The sequence below is a fragment of the Diospyros lotus genome, chromosome 5 (genome assembly GCF_014633365.1).
Source record: "Diospyros lotus cultivar Yz01 chromosome 5, ASM1463336v1, whole genome shotgun sequence".
Lineage (NCBI taxonomy): Eukaryota > Viridiplantae > Streptophyta > Magnoliopsida > Ericales > Ebenaceae > Diospyros > Diospyros lotus.
The window spans coordinates 39,385,455-39,406,387 of record NC_068342.1 but is presented as its reverse complement, the minus strand read 5'-3'; the positions used below and the strand labels follow the sequence as shown (position 1 = coordinate 39,406,387).

The window sequence follows — 20,933 nt, the reverse complement described above, 5'->3', positions numbered from 1 at the left end:
TGTACGAGCATTGTACATACTAGATTAACTATGACAAGATGTACAATTGACTTGAAATTATATAGTTCAGTGATGCAATTGAAACAATGAAAAATTTGGGTGTTTAAAAAAAATGTTCAAGTATAAAGGTTAAAATATGTATTTGAGCTCGAAATAATTATATATTCATGTGGTATTTTTATATGCAAAGCACTCTGACATATGATATGATATTTCATTTAATCATGTGATGATTTTATTAATTATTTATTATATATAAAGTAAAAATTTATTTATTAGATATGATAAAAAATTTGACATTTGCATTTTAAATTTTAAACAATTTTTAACTTGCATAGTTATTTATTGATTTATTTAAAAAATATAAACTAAATTACAACTAACAAATGTGATTTATTAAAAGTGAAATTTATATATTTTTAGTTGAAGATAAGGTAAGGCTCCGTAGTTGTGTACTAACGAAAGCCCAATGCAATTATTCCATAAGGCCGATGGACGAAGGGCTCAATCAATCAAACCGCTTCACTAGGCACAAGCCCAAATATAAGGCCCGCGAAAATCCAACTTTGCAGAAGTCGCCCGCGAGAGAAAGAGAGAGAGAGAGAAGGCGGACCTTTGCTGTGCTCTACCTCTACCCGGAGGGCGAACGGCGGTAGGCTTTCAGGCGGACGGTGCGATTTCATAGGAAATGGAGTTCGAAGCCGATGAGAATGAGCTTAAAGCGGCGGGAGCCGAGGTTCTTCCTGATGGACGGCGTGGACTGCGGATACATGGCTGGGAGATCGAGACTCGCAAGCGACCGATTCTCAATTCTCTCCACCTCCAACAGTATTTCTCTCTCTCTCTCTCTCTATATATATATATATATATATGTACACATATATTTATTGTTTCCTGTATATGCCCATAATCAGTTGCTTGTGTCTTTTGGTTTTATATTTTATGATCAAATGATTCCAAATGTTTCTTGTATATATGTTGAATGCGTTAAACGTTAGGTTTTAATCAATTGAATTTTAATTTTTTAGAATTTAAGTGATTGTTAGTTGTTTAATTTTTTTCTTTCTAGTTGCACAATTTAGGGTTTAATTTCTTTGAGTAATCGATTGTCCAAATATAATTAGTTGTGACTAATTTTAGTAATTAAGAGGTTTAGTTACCAATCTCTATGGGAATGATCTTTACTTATCGTTTGACTTATTCTGATCGTGTGTACTTGGGTGTTATTTGTGGGTTACATAAAATCAGGAACAAATTTTTGGCATGCTATGTAAAGTTTTAAAATTGGTGTTTAAGTTGATAATGTATTTGGATAAATATGTTTTAAATTGTTATTTATATAATTATGTACTTATTTGAAAACTATCAGAACTGAATAAAAAGATTAAAATGGACATATTGCTGAATAATATAAATAAAATTCATAAAAATACTAATTTTTAATAAATAAATTATAAATTAATGTCCAACTGATAAAATTTTTACCATTACATGTTGATAAATTATATACAATTATTAGAAAATATATTAATACAATCCATTATATTTAAATTTATATTTAATTCATAAAAATCAGTGTTCTAAAACGTGGCCTAGGCAGCTTCTGGCCACCACGAATACATACAAATCGGCATCCTAGGCACTGGGCTTGATTAATCGGGCCCAATCGGCGCCTAGCCACCTGGGTTGCCCAATTTTAAAGGAGAAAACCCAGCTTCTTCACTCAAAAGTAGTAGATGATGCTACTGCAAGTGACGAAGTCTTCAACGGCCAGATGAGGACTCGGTCTAATCCGAACAAACCCGAATAAGGCATGAGAGTGTGCTGCAGAAGCAACCTTTTTCTCCTTCATCTTCTTCTTGGCAGCTTATCTCCACTTTGCACCTTCTATTAATATATATCTATATATATATATATAAAGAGAGAGAGAGAGAGAGAGAGAGAACGATTTTGCTGGACCGACAGACAAAGGCTGGAAGAAGGAGAAAATTGGGGCTCTCATGCGCTGCTCACTGCTCTTCCTTTGATGTCTTTGGCTCTCTCTCTCTCTCATTCGGACTCCAAGCAAACATTAAATTTGGGATATTGAATAAGCTTTGAAGTCTTCTTGGCCACATGTAAATAATTAGACATAAAATATGTCTTTTGAAATATTTTATTTCCAACAGTATGTGCATTTGGGATAATATAAATTTTATTTAAATAATAGTGTTCTAAAACGTGTTAGGCGCTAGTCGGACGCCAGGCTGGCGCTTAGCGCCTAGGCGAGGCCTAGGCAATGCATAAAAAAATTATTTAAATAAAATTTATATTATCTCAAATACACATACATACATATATGTTCATATATATATAACAAATCATATATATATAGAGGCTATATATATAAATTTATCTCTATTTATATATATATAGTTATAAACAGATATTATATGTATAATATTATGCATATATATATATATAAAGTTATTAGCAAATCCTCGGCTCTCATCAGAGCCTAGTAGGGTGATCACTACCATCATCCACTACAGTCCAACCACAGCCCAGGCTGACCTATGCCAATTGGCCATCATCGCCACTGCTTCGCTGCTATTCCATCATCGTCTCCTTCCTGTAGCATCGCCAGATCTAACTGTTCCATCATCGTCGCTCAGATCCGGTTGTCAGATGTTAGATCCATACATCTGATTTGGGATGGAGATGGAGTCAAGCGACGGATGAGCCCAAACCACGGTCACGAGAGGAGGGGATATAAAAGGGTGGGGAAAATCGGGCACAAAAAACACGTCTGGGAGGCATCGCCTTGGCCACATTGGCGGTCTAGGCGCCACCTGAGCCTAATTAATCAGGCCCGGCGCCTAAGGGGGTGATTTGAAGGTATTCGCGATGGCCAAGGGCCGCCTAGGCCGCCTTTTAGAACATTGTTAAATAATTTTCCTAGGCTTCGCCTAGGCCCCAGTCTAGCACCCAACTAGCGCCTAGCGTGTTTTAGAACACTGATAAAAATGTTAAATATATATGTTGAGATATTATATAAAATTCTTTATTTTTATATTTTATCAATACATATCAAATATAAAAATAAAGAGGGAAGGGCAGAGTGATGGAGGCAGCAGCCGCGATGGAGTTGGAGGCGGCGGCGACAAGGCTGGATCCAGCAATGGAGGCAACGAAGGAGATGGAGATGAAGGCAGCAAAAGAGAAGGGCAGAGGGATGGAGGCGGCGGTGGAGGTGACAAAGGAGATGGAGATGGAGGCGGCAAATGCGAGGCCACGATAGTGATGGAGCTGGAGGCGGCAATGGAGGTGACAAAGGAGATGGAGGCGGCAAAAGAGATAAGGGCAGAGAGATGGAGGGAAAAATTGTAAAAACACTTGGTGAACTCTATTTTTCATGTACAACGTTTTGAGAAAAACTTGGGGGGGGAAGCTTTTCTAAAACTCTATCAAATAGCGTTTAAGCTCGACAATGTTTAAAATCTTTAATTTTTAACAAATGTGTAATTAAATAAGTTATACAGCGTTTAAATTTCACTATTAGCTTATAAGTGGTCAAACTAGTAAGCCAAACACCCCCTTAAAGTGCCACCAGTGGGCAAATGGAATGCCTCCTCCTTTCAGCATCATATTTTGGGTTGAATGGGCTCCCAATGGGTAGAATTTGGACTTGAAACATATTTCTAAAACATTTTCTTTCTCTAATCTTCATTTTCTTCAAGTTATTGCAAAAAATATAGATTCTACTATCACGACTCGTCCGTGACTTTAGACACTCCTAGCCTGGAATGGATTAGGAGTTGGTTTCTACCGAAACATAACAGAACAAAGCAAGAGGGAGAGAGCGAGAGTGAAGAGACTGAGAAAAGAAAGAGAGAGATAAGAGCAATAGAAGGAGGAATTGATTCTAATATTCAATTCAATGATACTCTTCCCAGCAAGCCTAGGAATATTTATACACCGATAGGTGGAGGGCGACCACCACAACAGATCCCTTCTCCTTGTGGTTATAACCGCCCTTTCGTCCTATTCTATACCCCCTCCACGTGGGGAATCTTTTAGCTTTACTAACTAATATTAATAGTGGAGTTACAACAGTAAAAAGAACAAAATTACAGCAATAGGGAAATTATATTAGTAAGCAAAAAATAACTAAGACTTCTAGCTACGCGAATCATTGGTTCTCAAGAGCCTTCCGTGACAATTCCCCCTCCTTTACACATTTCTTGTCCTCAAGAAATGCTGAGGAGGTTGATAGCTCTTGGGAATCGTTTGAGTAAACTTGGCAAGTACTCCCAAGTGTCACTTCTTGTTGCCCCACCCTGCCACTTTACCAGCACTTGGATGAGTGGAACCCTTTGACTGTGAACTACCCTTCTATCCAAAATAGCTTCCGATTCTTTCATTCTACCCTTCTTCTTAGGAATGGTGGGCATTGCTGGGTTCACTTGCTCAGACCCTGTTGTTTCCTTTAATAGGGATACATGAAAAATTGAGTGGATTCGAGTCCCCTCCGGAAGCTGTAGACAATAAGCCGATTGGCCTTTGAGTGATAGCCTTCAAGTGTGGTTTTCTTAATCTCAAGTATACCTTCTCCCCTACCTCAAATTCCCTGTCACTTTTTTTCTTATCTGCAGCTTGCTTCATCCTATTTCGAGCTATAGCCAATTCTTGTTTTAGTTGTTGCAATACCACTCTTCTATGTTACAAGTATTCTTCTATTGAGGTTGCGGTGGGATGTTCTCCTATAGTCGGTAATAGAGGAGGCTTGTATCCAAAGAGAGCCTCAAAGGGAGACATTTTTAGGGAAGAGTGGTGGTTGGAGTTGTACCACCACTGGGCTAGGGATAGCCATCTATGCCAGCTCTTAGGTTGCAAGATTCTAATACATCTCAAATAATTTTCCAAGTCTTGGTTTACCTACTCAATATTCCCATATGTTTGGGGATGATAGGCTGAAGACATATTCCACTTAGTGCCCGACGCCTTCATAGGCTCCTTCCATAGAGTGCTTGTAAAAACCTTGTCATGATCAAAGATAATTGTCTTAGGAACCCCATGCAGAGCTGCTTCCTGATCCATGAAGATTCTAGCTACTTCTTGGGTTGTATTAGGATGGGTCAATCCTATAAAATGAGCAAATTTTGTGAATCAATCTACCACAACTATTATACTGTCCTTTCCTTCCAACTTAGGCAGCCCTTCGATAAAATCCATAGAAACACTAAACCAGGCTTGCTCGAGCACTGACAAAGGCTGTAAAAGTCCAGGGTAGGCTACATTCTTAGCTTTGCATCTCTTGCAAATGACACAACCCAACACAAATTTTCTTACTCTCAGCCCTGGCCAATGAAAGAGTTGTTTCACCCGTAGATAAGTGTTTTGGATCCTGGAGTGTTCCCCAATCATTATCCCCAATTACAATCCGGCCTTGATGTCTCGACATCCCATCCACCAATGTATACCCTTCGACCCCTTCAAATCCCATGACCACCTTTTCCAGTAATTCCCTCACTTTTTCATCTCTTGCATAGCTTTCTATCACCTGCTAGCACCATTTAGGAATGACAGTAGTTATGGCTGTTACACTCCCTTCCTCATGGCATCTTGAAAGTGCATCTGCAACCACATTTTCTTTTCCCTTCTTGTATTGTATCAAGTAGTCTAAACCCATCAATTTGGCCATGCCTTTTCTTTGCAACTGCGTTTGTAGTTTATGTTGCAATAGAAACTTCAAACTTTCGTGGTCCATTTTAATTATAAATCTTCCCACTTCCAAGTAATGTCTCCATTTATCTACAACCATCAAAACTGCGAGAAACTCCTCATATATGCTAAGTCCCAAATGTTTTGGGCCCAAAGCTTGGCTTAAGAATGCCAATGGCCTCCCTCCTTGAGCTAGGTCCGCTCCTACACCACTCCCGCATGCGTCTATCTCTAGGACAAAGGGCTTACTAAAGCCGGGCAGCCCTAATACCAGCACTTCACTCATGGCTTCCTTTAACTTCTTAAAGGCCCCTTCAGCCTCAGGGCCCCCACTAAAATTCCCTTTCTTCAATAATTCTGTTAGTGGTTTGCTAAGAATTCCATAATTTCTTACAAACCGACGGTAGTACCCAGTCAGTCCTAGGAACCCCCTCAAAGATCTCATTGAATTAGGCCTCGACCAAGACACCATAGCCTCCACCTTTTTTGGATCAATGCTAACCCCTTCCTTGGATATGATGTGCCCCAAATATTCCACTTGCCTTTGACCAAATGCACACTTAGATTTCTTAATGAAAAGCTGGTTAGATTTGAGGATGTCAAGCTGGTCTTAAGATGAATTAGGTGTTGGTTAAGGGAAGGGCTATAGACTAGTATGCCATCATAGAATACAAGGATAAATTTTCGGAGATAAGGTTCAAATATTCGATTCATTAAGGATTGGAAGGTGGTCGAGGCATTAGTGAGCTCAAATGGCATCACCAAGAATTCAAGGTGTCCATGGTGAGTCCTAAAGGCTGTCTTATGTATATCTTCCAGCCTCATCCTAATTTGGTGGTACCTCGAACGCAAATCAAGCTTTGAAAAGAATTGGGCTTGGTGAAGTTCGTCTAAGAGGTCTTCCACCAAAGGTATAGGGAATTTGTCTTCGATGGTCATGGCATTAAGTTGACGGTAATCCACACAAAATCGCCATGATTCATATTTCTTTTTAATTAATAGGACAAGAGAAGCAAAGGGGCTTTGGCTGGGCCTAATAATGGATTGTTGGAGCATTTCCCTACCCATTTTCTCTATTTCATTCTTTTGAAATGGAGGGTATCGATAAGATCTCACATTAATGGGTTCGGTATTTGGCTTTAGGTGAATGGTGTGAGGTAGGGATTTGGGTTCCATGTAAAGGTCCTCATATTCTGCCAGCAATTCATTAATACAATCTAAGTGATTTACTTGGTCACGGAGTTCCTCGGTTGAGCTGACAGTTAGGTAGGCCCTCTCATGCCCTCCTAGGAGCTCCTCAATTGCTATGATGGAGAAAAGATTGGCCGGCTGACTTCGTTTCCCCTAAGTACCTTTTGCAACCTCCTCCTTGTTATCATCTTGCATGTTCTAGCCTCCTTACCTCCTATCAATATCATCATTCTTCCTTCCTTTTCAAATGACACCTCCATTTGGTTAAAGTCAAAGCTAATTGGGCTTACTCCTTTCATCCAATCCACTCCCAATACTACATCACATCCCCCCAAATGTAACAATCTTAGGTCTGCTTCAAATTTTTCACCCTACATCTCCCAGTAGAACCTGTTACAAGCCAAGGTACTCATCACTCATTAGCCATTGGCCACGTTCACACTCAAGGGTGGTGTGCCCGTGAGTTGACATTTCAGCCTCTTGGTTGTGCCTTCATCTAAAAGCTGTGGGTCCTTTCACTATCAATTAAAACCATCAGGCCTTTTCCTTTAATCTGCCCTTCCACCTTTATTATTTTATTGTTGGTTATCCCCTTCAAGGCATGGATTGATATTTCTCCATTGTCCTCCTTGGCCCCTTCCTCATCTTCTTCTTCTTCTGTTAACTCTTGGTTAGACTCCTCATCCCCTTCTAGCAGTAGTATTTGGCTTTTGCACTGATGTCCCTCATGGTACTTCTCTCCACACCGAAAGCACAATCCTACTAGTCTCCTATGTTCCCTTAGTTGCTCTCCAAAAGGAGTTGGGTTAGGGCCTACCACCTTCTCACCCCGCTATTTCCTTTTATCAGATCCCGGCATTAGATGACCCTACTCCCACTCCCCTCGTTTGTTATCTTTACTTCCTCATTAAGGCTTCTACCACCAACTCTTGCAACCTAGCATTCTTTGAGGCTTGCTCCACCGACTAAGGCCTCAACACTTTTACCATTGGCCTGAGCTCATCATTAAGGCCACTTAGATAACTTGACACAAAGTAGGTTTCTGATAGGTGAGGATTATGTTGGATCATGAGAGATCTCAATTCCTCGAAACGTTTTTGGTAGCTCTCCACACTACCGGTTTGCTTCAATTTGTTAAATTCCTCTATAATGTCCACCATGCTTCTCTCCTCAAACCTTTCACACAACCTTTCAGAGAATTCCTCCCAAGTATAAATCCTCCCTTGTCTAATGCTCCCTTGATACCATGCCTCAACCACCTCATTGAAATAGGTTGCAGCCAGTGGTACTCTCTACCTCTCATTAGAGATGGCAAACGAGCCGGGCCGGCCCGCCACCAAGTGGCCCGCGGGCCAAGGGGGCCGGGCCAAATCGGCCCGCTTAAAAACGGGCCAACAGATTGCCGGCCCTACATGGGCCCGCGGGCCAAACGGGCCAGCCCAACCCGCCCAGATTTTTTTTTTTTTTTTTTTCTGTTTGATACCATTTTTGGCCATTTAGCCCACTTTGACTACGTGGCCCACTTCTGTTTACCTACTTCCTTCTTTAGTTGCAAGCCAATTCCTTTACACCTGCCATTCTCAAAGTTGTAATGTATTATATCAGAAGTTACAAAATAGACATAATTTTACAGATTTACTTTAGGGTCAAATTTTTTTCTCTTCAACTTCCCTTCATAATCAATAAGCATATCTCCCGCATCATTATACTTAAAAATCATCATACATTTAGGAATATGACAACTTAAATGAGAGGTTCCTAATTTAGATGGACATGAATATTCTTTACCACACCCCTTGCATTTACACCTTGGTTTGCCATCACTACCAACACCAATTTTCACAAAATGGTTCCACACATCAGAGGTTAAAGTCTTAGGCTTTTTTGATTGTGATTGTGATATGGATTCCTCATTAACATTACTAGGGATTCCTCTCGAAATTTGATCATCACCATCCATTCTAATAAAAGAATCCACACTGTAAACAATTAAAACAATTCATTTTAAATTATGATTAAATTTAAAAGAATCTACACTACAAATAATTAACACAATTCATTTAAAAGAATCACACTTGGCAGGGGAATAAAACTTGAACTTACCTTTAGCTAGGCAACAGTAGGCAGGCGGCGTGAGAGCAAGGGCGAGCAGCAGTAGGCAGTGAGCGAGAGAGGGCGAGGGGCGAGACTGAGAGTGAGGGGCGCGAGCGACAGAGGGCGAGATAGAGGGCGAGGGCGACAGAGGGTGAGGGCGAGGGAGAGACAGAGGGCAAGAGGCGAGGCTGAGAGCGAGGGGCGCGAGCTATTTGGGGGGGGGGGAGGGGTGTGTGGCCGATTAGCGGGTCGGGCCAAATCGGCCCGGCCTTAAATGGGCCAGCAAAATGCTGGCCCTAGCCCGGTGTCGGGCCGGGCCGGGCCCCAACGGGCTAACCCGTCAGGCCAAGCCCATTTTGCCATCTCTACCTCTCATGGACACCATACCATTCAAACATCTTTTCACATTTCCTCAGCCACTATCGATGATTGACTCCCTCGAAAGTAGGAATCTCCATCTGGGGCATCGGAAACCTCGGGTGTTGATGATTTACAGGGCCTTCCCGACCCCTGTCCATCAGTCCAGCTAACTCCTCCTATGGATCCACCTCAATCTCTAGTTCCATGTCCCCTGTTAATCCTATTCCTCTGCAAGATTGGTTATGTATGCTCTCTGGGTGGAAAATCAAGAGATAAACTTACCGGGTTCAGGCGAGCAAACATGACCATGAACTGTTGCATTTGTGCACCCAGTTCATCTCACAGCCTTGCGATGGACCCTTCCAGCCTCCGCTCCAATCCATCCATGGTTCTCTCCACTTGGCGATCCAACGCCATGATTGCTTCATGGCTCTGGGTAGCTCCTAATTCTAGCTGGTCGATTTGATTTTGGCAATCGGTCATGGTCGAGCTAGCCTATTGCAGTTGTGATTCCAAATTCTTCATGTGGGTCCCTTCTGCCATCACCGTCTTCCTTCTTAACCAGCCGAGGAAAGGTCGCTCTGATACTAAAATGTCACGACTCGTCTGTGAATTTAGACACTCCTATCCCGGAATGGATTAGGAGTTGGTTTCTACCGAATCATAACAGAACAAAGCAAGGGAGGGAGAGAGCGAGAGTGAAAGAAGAAAGAGAGAGATAAGAGCAATAGAAGGAGGAATTGATTCTGATATTCAATTCAATGATACTCTTCCCAGCAAGCCTAGGAATATTTATACACTAATAGGTGGAGGGCGACCACAACAAATCCTTTCTCCATGCAATTATAGCTGCCCTTTTGTCCTATTCTATTCCCCCTCCACGTGGGGAATCTTCTAGCTTTACTAACTAATATTAATAGTGGAGTTACAGCAGTAAAAAAACAAAATTACAGCAATAGGGAAATTACATTAGTAAGCAAAAAATAACTAAAACTTCTAGCTACTAGAATCATTGGTTCTCAGTAGCCTTCCATGACATCTACGTGAGAGGGAGGGAAAAAGCTCAGGCAACTTAGATATAGGAATTCATGATGAAGAGGGAGTGAAGGTTTTTGTTGCTGTTGGACTTTCAGTCAATGTTTTCAAGCTTTTCTTTCTTTCTTTTTTTTTTTTTTTTTCCCAATCAGATAAAGTTATAATGCCCATGTATGAAAGAAGAGGATGACAGAAATGAAAGTTGCAACCTTTATATCCAATAATAACTCAAAATCGTCTGCTAAATCTGGAAATGATCCAACCAAGACTCATTGCATCCGTTATGTCTCATTTAATCCTGAGTAGAGGAGTTTGCAATCTTGAAAAAATCTTTCATAGTCAATAAAATCCCAATCCGGATCATGGAATCGTATGATATTACCATCCATTTTCATGGAATTGATTAGGATCACACATGCAATCTGTTTGGCAGGACCTTGGCATGGTCAGTATAGGATAATAGGATCGTGTAGTGATGCAATCTGGATCATCCAGATCTAGGCCCATCACAATCCTGCTTGATCAATATTTTAGATTTAAGAAAAAATCCACTCTCTGTTTTGGTTATAGGTTCAAATTAAGATAACATATAAAAAAAATTGTGATTTCTTTGGTACTGTTGCACAAAATTTAGAAGTTTGTTACACGTCCTCCTGATCATCTCCTCCTTTGCTGCTGTAGCAACTACCAGTGAACTAACCTTATGCTCTTCAAAACATTTTGAAATTTGAGAAATTGTAGTTTTCAAACTTTTTGCAACTGGAAGGGCATGGGTTCAAGTTGTTAAAATAGCCTCTTTGTAAAGTAAGGGTAAGGTTGTGTGCAAAAACAACTATCCCCACTCTCGCAAAATGGGAAGCCTTGTGCACAGGGGATGCCCTAGTTTCTGATCTCAGTTGAGTTGGTGAGACGTATCAGGCTTTCATTCTATGGTAGTTGTACTAGCCTACTGATAGAGAGTTTAGTACTTTAACATGGGTGTAACCACAGTACCTTTCTAAAAGGCAATAAAGTAGGATTTAGATGAAAATGTGGGGGCAGGAATTGTATTTCTTCTTCGAAAAGGTCATGCCTTCATTATCATCTGAGCTATACTTTATATTTTTCTTTTTGAATTTCACATTTTGGGTCATATGATACAAGAATGTTACTATAGGGGGGTTGACTTCAGATTTGACAAATTAGGGGACCAAATGGGATTTGAGTGAAAGTGTAAGGCACAAAGTTTATTTAAAACAATTTTTTAACTTCTACTTAAATTTTTAGGCATTTACCTTTGTTTAAATGGTATGGATGTCTGAGAATATCGTTTCAGTAGAATGGTGAAGATTTATATTGAAGCATGTATTGTAAAAAGTCAAGAATTTTGCTTGTATTAAGAACTCAATCACGGAAGTGGCACTTGTAACTTATGAATCGTTCAATAATTAAGTTTAGTTTGCATTTTTTTTAAGAAGTTAACATTTGTGTTCTCAGCTTCAGCAGTATATGACACTTCTCTCTCATAATATGAGTATTTAATTTCTTTTTGCTAAATTATATAATGTGTTGTTCTATACACTACAATTTTTACTTGTTTTTAGATTAATTATGATCTTCTGATTAAATGGACATGCTGTTCCTTAACTGGAGTTGTTAATGCACATGTATTTGCTACAAGTTGAATACGATAGATGATATGTTTGCAGATGGGAAGATAAGCTTCAGACATCCCACTTGCCAGAGATGGTTTTTGGGGACAGTGCTTTGGCTCTTAAACACATGAATAGCAGCATTAAGATTCATTTTAATGCATTTGATGCTCTAACTGGCTGGAAGCAAGAAGCATTACCACCAGTGGAGGTTCCTGCAGCTGCAAAATGGAAATTCAGAAGGTAAGTTGTGCATGTATGCATACCTAAAAAAGGGGTCTCCCACTGCATGAGGCTCCTTGCGTGTGTGTGTGTGGGGGGGGCGGGGGGGGGGTTCACTTTTGCTATTTTGCCTTACCTTGTTAAAGTCCTATAACTCATTTAGCTAAATTAACACCTACAACAACAATACTTTTAGTAATTTTGGACTAAATTCACAAAGATTCCTTTAGAATTGATGCAGGATGATGTTTAATTACTTAAACTAAATGGAAATATTTGACAAAGATAGACAGGCATTGAAAGCAACAAGTAAATGGGTGTGCATTTCTTACTCCTGAGTTGAGCAAGCTTCAATCGCTTGGAGGGAAACATGTAGGTGGTAAATGCTAACTACTTGCAACATGAAATCAAAGAAATTTGGTGCTTCACATTTGCATACGGATTAGAGAGATAGGCATCATTTCTGGCATTGATACAAGCCAGAGGAGGCTAGTTAACTTTCTGAAATTCTTGTCCCTCATAAAGATTCCCATGTGAAGTCACTTCTATATATCTGCATCTGAAAGGATAGCACAAGAACTAGCTCCATCATCTGGTGGTTTTCTTAGTTATATACCACAAGAAGATTAGGAATTTGTTCAAGAAATTAGATTGTGAACTCTACAGAAGAAGAAAATAATTTTAGGCACATTGTTTCGTCATCATATGGCCTTCTGAAAGAAGCGGCGTGAGATGGAGTTGGGCATAAATTACTTTTCTGTCAACCGATCTTAATGATTAGTTATGTGAAATATCTTTGTGAATTTTAGCATGCAGTAGAAGAGCTCATGTCAGTCACATCTTGCAATTATGCTAATGAGCTGAACAGATGATATCCAGTTGATATGAGAGAGGAGAAAACATCTATTATACTGGAATACTTCTTCATGATTCAGATTCTTGAGTGCTTCAACTGATGATATCCTTCCTGCACCGTACTTAGGAAGAAAGTTTGCATGATTTGTGTGTTAGGAAGAATTTGAGAAATTATGTTGTATGTGAATGTTCTAGGATAAGTAAGGCAAAATGCTTGATAATGTGATCAATGCAAGATGAATTGTCAGTTACAGCATTCGGATTTCAGAAGTTACAGAAAACAAGATGAAAGGTTAGAATGATGAACTTTGTGCATTCAAGATGAAGTTGCACAATTAGGTGGGTCAGGACCATTGTGGCATGAATAGGTTGTGGGAGTTGGGAGTGGGTATATAAGTATTCAATTCCTCTAATTCTCATTTCAAGGACTAATTCTCATGTTCAAGGACACTATGACATTATTGGATTTATTTTTCTTTAATTATTTTTGAATTTTTAGAGGAAAATAGCATGTGCTAACTAATATTGCACATTGTGGATTGATTGAAAGTCTTATCGATGGTTATAGCAAACTCAACTAATTATACATAGATGTGGATGCACATCCACTTAGACATGAAAAAATCATGCATACCCTCACCCTAGGTTCAACTTTCTCACATGGGTACTTGACAAATTTAAAACAGCATCTCACATCGGTACTTAACAAATTTAAATGAACATAATTGTGAATAAAGACTTCTATTGTAAGCATGTCGGATTTGTAATGATGCAGCTGTAGTATATTATTAAGTTTTAGGCCATGAGATTGGAGAAAGTGAAATTTTATGTGTGGTCCACCTAGTACCTCAGCTGAGAATATATTTAATCTTATGCTTTAATGAAGGGCTAACCCCTCGTCTCATGAACTATTCATGTGAAGGGCTCAATGTGGGACACTCAGTATCTTCACTGGGTTAAAAAAACTTCATTACTTCTCAATGTAAATTTTCCTCCTTGTTTGTCAGTTTTTACTTTTCATCCCACCTAGTGGGATTAAGGCTTGGATTCTTGTTGTTTTGTTGCTTGTCAATTTTCCCATATGCTGTGTTTAGTATTTGTTCATGTTTCTTTTTTCATCTTCCCAAAGTCCCAAGCCCATGAGGAGGATTTCCTAGATGAATGGCTGTTGTAGAATTTACTAAATCACGCTTTATAAACACAAAATCATGATTTTGATGCGCTAGAATCTAGTATTTTGTTGTGATAAATTAAGTTGGTTTTCTAATTACTCAAGAAGAAAGAAAATTTTGTCCCCAGGTATGTTCTTAAGTGGTAAGAATGAGGAGTGAGCTTTGGTGGCAATGGTAAGAATGTTGATAACTAATGCAATGAGCTATTAAAATTGAGTCCAGTTTGTGAAGAAAGACCGTCCTGTTGGTGTATAGTCTGTGTTCATCACCAAGTATTTCTAGTCTGCAGCTTTAGAAGCATCATATTTGGATAATTGAAGTCGACATCTAGTTTGCATAACTTGTCAAAGTTACAATTTAGTATGGTCTTCAGGAGACTATTGTCCTGTTAGGTTTCTCACTTAAACATCATTAGTGGGGTATCCAAAGTCTAGATGTTCCTTAGCTTGTGTTTGGATGGGGTCATTTGACCCCAACATTTGGGATTTGGGATTTGAAATCCCAAATCCAATGTTTAGCTACTATTTTACAGCAAGGATTTGGATTTGGGTCCAAATCCATCATGAATTTGGACTTAAAAAATGGAAGAATTTCAAATGACTCCACAAGGGGTGTCATTTGAAATTTTGAACTAAGATATTTAATTACACATTAATTATAAAAAGGGGTAATGCTAACCATTGGTTAAGGTGCAATAAGTGCACCTTCTTTTCAGTTTCCAAACAATTTTATTGGTTGATAAAATGTTGCAAAACATGATGCATTTATGATCAACTAATACAAGTGTTTTTAAGCAGAAAACAAGGTCCATCTACTGCATCTTAACCATAGCAATGGTTAGCATTACACTTATAAAAAAATTTATTCTCATTTATCAATAACAAATACTTATAAACATATATTTATTAAAATACCTGTGGCATGTATAAATATATAGTATATGTGCATATGCATGTCTATGTATATTTATTTATTTATGTGCGTGTATAGGTATATATGGATGCATATATAGCCACATCTATTTACGTATATATATGTGAATATATTTATGTACATATATATGTACGTGTATGGGTATATATACATTTATATATATTTACACATGTATGTTTATGTAAACATATGTACATATATGTATATATAAATATATTTTAGGTATATATATGTATGTGTATATGTATTATATATAGATATACAGATGTATAATACAAATTATTTACATGTACATATGTATATATATTGTGTGTGTGTGAAAAATATTTAACCATACACTGTTTAGTTTTATATTTATTTTTTTCACAATTATTAGAACAATTGAATTTGAAATTTGTATTATAATAATTATTCAAACACTTAAATTTCAAATAATGGCATTTCAAATGACCTCATTTGAAATACCTCTATCCAAACCCACCCAACCTAGAGAGATAATCAGCCATTTCTATTCAGTGTTGTGTCACTAAAATCTGCAGCTCCAGTTGCATGATAGTGAAGTAGAACTATCAAAATATACACATAATAGTGGGTATCCTGAATGGTGAAGCATGTTTAATATAGTCTCATATCTTTTGTACAAGTTAAGAAATCTCTGCTCAATACTAAATCAATGTTGGCTTTGTTCCAAACACCTTGCCACCTTCTCTTTTTGAGTTATGTTAGTAAGATCTTGTCAGTTATGTGGCTTCACTTGTGGACAGTATACCGAAGAAATTACTCCATGTGGGAATCTCTCTCTCTCTCTCTCTCTCTCACACACACACACACACATACACATACACATACACGCCCGTGTGCACTCGTTTCATCTCTATGCAATTCATATTTGGATTGTTCAGACATTTTACTCACTTAGCCCATACTTTTGACACGATTATAGGATATTTCTGTCTAAAGTTTAAAAACATGCATAAATACTTATGCGGGAGGAGGAAATGCATCAACTACATATATACATTGTTCTAATAAATACCTGTGTTGCTATCTCACTGGCAATAGTTTTTCTTGGCATATATTTTGGCCCTGTCTTAAATTTTGAAAGTTTAAATATTTATCTTAGTGTGTGTATAACAATGACAATTATGCACAATTTGATATAGAGGAATCCCCCTGTTTCTTTTATCTAATTGATAAATCAGAATCAGAAGGGTAAGAATTCAAATTTCTCATGGCATTGAATCTTCCTTTAGTTAGCCTTCCTTTTTTTCACAAGTTCCATAGCCCAATGGTATCGAAAAGGTTGTTAGCATATCACTTCAAGAACACAAGAATGCTCCTTTTGTCCTTGATTGCTTTGTTTTGCTTCTCATAATTTGTGCTAATCTGCATCTTTGCCATGCCTTTTCAATCTTCACATTCCATTTGTGCGAAGTATTTGTTCATTTGATTCTTTTGTCATGAAATGTGAACTTGGTAGTTTATGTGGTCATTTTGTAAAACTACTTTCTGTAATGTGTAGTAACACTGAGAATTATTGATTCTTTCTTTTCTCCACACCCCCCCTGCCCCTACTCTGCTGGTCTTGCTCTGCAGAAACATTGCTTTCCCAACTCTCATTTCTTTTGGATATTTTCAGCAAACCCTTCCAGCAGGTAATACTGGATTATGATTATACCTTCACGACACCGTACTGTGGAAGTGAAACTGTTGATGTAAATGCAGAGGTGTGTGCTCCTCTGGACATTGTGCATGTTTTTATAATTTGATGTCATTACATTGTTTCATGTGAATCCATTTTACTTGGAAGTATTATGGCACATATCACACATTTCAGACATAGATTAAGAGCTACTAATTGTGCTCGAAATATAGCCTGCTATATTACTGGCATTCCCATTGTATGACATTTTTCCATGGTGCCACTATTTTTGATGGCCAGCTAGGATCTGAAGTAACCTCTGAAGGGGCCAACTGCAGCCTTCACTGGGAGGAATGCAAACAGGAAATTGATTTGGCTTCACTGGCATCCAAAGAGCCTATTCTCTTCTACGATGAGGTTGGTAGCAGAGGAGTGTAGGAGCCATTTTTCGTTTATATGTATTTTTGATATTCTATTTGCTCGCCTGTTATATGGTCTCATTGTACTTCACAGGTGATTTTGTATGAAGATGAATTGGCTGATAATGGTGTCTCGCTTTTAACCGTGAAAGTGGTAAAAATCTCGAATCTCTTGATTGTTTAAACCTAGAATGGTCATAATCTGCTATCTTCTCAATCGTTTTATCCATTTTATTTCAATAAGTTCCCCCATCAATCTTTGGATGACTGAGGACTGATCAAAATGTATGATTTTGTAGCGGGTGATGCCAAGTTCTTGGTTTCTTCTCTTGCGTTTCTGGGTGAGTTTAACTTTTTTATGTCATTAACTTTCAACTTAAAAGCATTGAATAATATATTTATTTCATTGCTAATCTTTGGAATCCTGCTATTCAACACAGGAAAATGTTTAAATATGTAAAGTAATTGGCCTTTTTTCAATGAACTAAAAGAGCATGAATGACTTTCTTCTTGCAGCTTAGAGTTGATGGAGTGCTTATGAGATTAAGGGATACACGCATGCATTGTGTGTTTGCAGAGGATCAAAGCCCCATTATTCTTCGAGAATGCTGTTGGAGAGAATCCACATATCAGTCTTTATCTGCTGTAAGTTTACTCTGTTCTGTGTGTCCACAAATATAATCATCTTTTTCTCCTATTGCTGCCCTTTTTGTTTCTTTTGGGTAGCTAAAGGGATGATTGCATTGCTTTGGATAATTAGAGTACACCATCTGTTTTCTCTTAATGCATTAGTAAACACTTCTGATATTTTAAGGAGAGGATTCTCTTTCTTACTGAATAATCTTGTGGCTGCTGAGCACTAGTACTTCTTCTGCTTACCCCTAAAGGGTTCTGAGATCATTCTCCAATTCTCTTGCACTATGACATTTCACTGCAGCCTCTCTGGAAAATCCTTTTCTGTTGACATTGTGGTAATTGTAATTGAAGCATTCTATATGACCATATTTTCTGTAAGAGAATCAAAATCAGTAGCCGTTGGCCTGATGAGACCTACAAGAGTCTTAGTCGTAGATAGATCAGAAATGACTAGAGAGCTAGAATTCACATAGCCTACTCTGCATAGTAGGATAAAGGTTTGGTATATTGTTGTTATTGTAGTTATTTAGCCTGATGACAACTTTTAATGATATATGTGTGCATGTGTTGTTGATGCAAACTGAAGCAGTTTAGTTTCTTTATGATCGTTCCAACTTTAATCAGTTAAATAGATGGGGTTGTCTTGTCAAATAATGCAGAATGGCTATCCATATGATTCTGTGGCATATAATGATCCAAACATCATCTCTCGGATGCTTCCAGTCATCATGCGGAAGACCCAAAAGCTTAAACTCCCTGGTAACTTGTCAGGCTGTAATTAATCCTTATTATTGTGGATCAAACCTGTTCTGAATCTTCATGAGAAAGGCCCGTCTCCTATCTGTCTTTTGTGTTTATGTTATTTTCCTTCATCCATGTTCAATCAGTTAGTTATTTCATCAAAAGACAAATTTGCAATAACAATCACAAGTCACAAGCCTTTATCCCACTCGATGAGTTTGGCTATTTTATTTGTTTGGTATTCATGATGTTTAGTCTGGCGAGTTTTATGCTAGCTATTGGCTATTGGCTATCTAGCACAATCCTCCTTTATTCAGGCTTGGGCCAGCTGTAAATAAGAAGAATACCTTGAATGTTGTAGGGATTACCCGATCCACAGGCAGAATTTATTTCTTGAAATTACATTCAGCAGGTTGAAGAAATGTTTCTCTTTTTCTTTTCGGTGTTAGGTAAATCTAGTTTGTACGTCTGGTAGGAGCTTGAAGATGTAGGGAGGAATTTGACTAGAAGTAATGGCGAAGTGAAAGGAGGGAATAACAGAGTATAAGAAGATAGAAAGTTTTGAGTGAGGAACTACCTCCTCCCGGTTCAGGTATTTAATTAAATCTAATATGAATAGTTTATTAAATCTAATGGTAGTGGTTCGTGCACAGTTAAGATTTCGTTCATAATATTTGAAAAGGGAAGTCATCTGTCTTATAGAAACTGCAATTTGACCTTTTATTTTAGTTTTTTTCGCCAACGCTGTTGAAGTCTATGAATCTTATACATCAATTTAAAATAGGGTAAATTTCATGCACTGCCTCTGAGATTTGCCTAAAAAGCACCGATCACCCTTGTGTTTTTAGAGATGTCACCAATCTCCCTCCAAGTTAATTATTGCGTAACACATCTCTGCTATCCTCTCTCATCACTCTTTCTCTCTCTTTCAAATATTAAAACTCAAAAAGATGGGTTCTGATTTGGAACCCACCCACCAGTGTGGGTTCCAATTGAAACCTAGGAGCGATCTAGGTTCCTCATGGAATGCAGATCTGAGTTCCATGCAGGATTGTCGAATGAGATAGGGGGAGAGAGAGAGACTGTCAAAGATGGGAAGACTCTTCGTTGGTAAGAAACTCTATTGTCGACGGTTGGGTAACCCTTTGCCAATTCAAAATCATATATGAGAGAAAGAATCTTAAATATAAAAGGGTAAGATGAACATTTATTTGGCCTATTAATAGGAAAGGAGGTGTGTATGTCACTTTTTAATACAGGAGTTGTTATTTGAGGAGTGGTACGTGAAATTTACCATCTAAAGTATAAAAGGATTGTGTATTGAATTTTGAAATTCATTGGAGTTTGCGTGCTTTCCACCGAAGTGTAAGTTACTGATGTAGTTTGTGGAAAGTAATAATTATCTCCTGTTTCTGTGAAGCTGCAAGTTAGAAGTTTGTGTGTTAAGAGTCACCTAAAAGAAGGTAGTCAGATCTCACTGGCGTGGGCCAATTTTTAAGATCTCATGCAGTTTATATATATGACATTTAAGAGTGATTGCTTTACTTTTTTTGTATTTATTTATTCTTTCGGAGACATCCATTCCCAGTGCCCAAATGCTTTACTTTCTTGTTTTGGACTACATATATATATATAAATATATAGTCATTCTCCTTGAGTAGGAGGAGGGATGTATATGGATCCGAAATAAAAACAATGTTTAAAGTCCTCCGAATAATAGAGAAATGTTGCAATTTCTTTCTTCTTTTTTTTTTCTTTTTTGTGCCGAATAGAAATGTTGCAGTTAAGATATTGGTGCAACCACCTAAAATTAAAAAGGGTATGAATCTTCTGATGACCTTATAATGTCATTTAAAGCTTTCCACGACTCTGCTTCTCTATGTTTACTTGTTGGGTCTGTCCACAAGTGAGTTGCCCAGAAATTAGCCTTTTACATTACGGCCATCAGTCAGTGTTAAATTTATGTGTCATCCAACCCATCTTTTGCATGAAAATGTTTTACGTGAAATGCTGCGAAATATTTGTACGTGACTGTCTTTTTGTCGTAGATGGAATCGAAACGGGGAATGGAATGCAGGAATCAGGAATGCTGAATGCTTAAGCTTTACCATGAAATGAATAATCAGTTCGAACTGATTAATCCCCGGACAGTTGGTTTGGCAGTCCATAACACCTCCATCAAAGGGCCAATATTACACGGTTTGATTTAGCTATTATACGACTAGGTGAATATTCACTTTAACCCTCCCCCCCAAAAAAAAACATTTTGCAGATTGACATAAAATTAACCCATTAAAAA

At 38.2% G+C, this 20,933-nt stretch overlaps 1 protein-coding gene across 1 annotated transcript; it reads left to right on the top strand.

Annotated features, from left to right (window-relative positions):
* The first annotated feature begins 552 nt into the window (after nt 1–552).
* On the top strand, nt 553–18,842 carry LOC127802343 (TIP41-like protein). Its single transcript, XM_052338094.1, has 8 exons — nt 553–828; nt 12,072–12,257; nt 16,836–16,923; nt 17,139–17,255; nt 17,352–17,411; nt 17,557–17,598; nt 17,774–17,902; nt 18,553–18,842. The coding sequence occupies exons 1-8, from the start codon at nt 689–691 to the stop codon at nt 18,673–18,675; spliced, it is 885 nt and encodes a 294-aa protein (XP_052194054.1). The 5' UTR covers nt 553–688; the 3' UTR covers nt 18,676–18,842.
* Nucleotides 18,843–20,933: the final 2,091 nt, after the last annotated feature.

Coding starts and splice junctions, on each gene's coding strand:
- LOC127802343 (XM_052338094.1), top strand. CDS start 689: ATGGAGTTCGAAGCCGATGAGAATGAGCTTAAAGCGGCGGGAGCCGAG. Junction 16,924..17,138: donor CTGTTGATGTAAATGCAGAG/GTGTGTGCTCCT, acceptor TTTGATGGCCAG/CTAGGATCTGAAGTAACCTC. Junction 17,903..18,552: donor CATATCAGTCTTTATCTGCT/GTAAGTTTACTC, acceptor CAAATAATGCAG/AATGGCTATCCATATGATTC.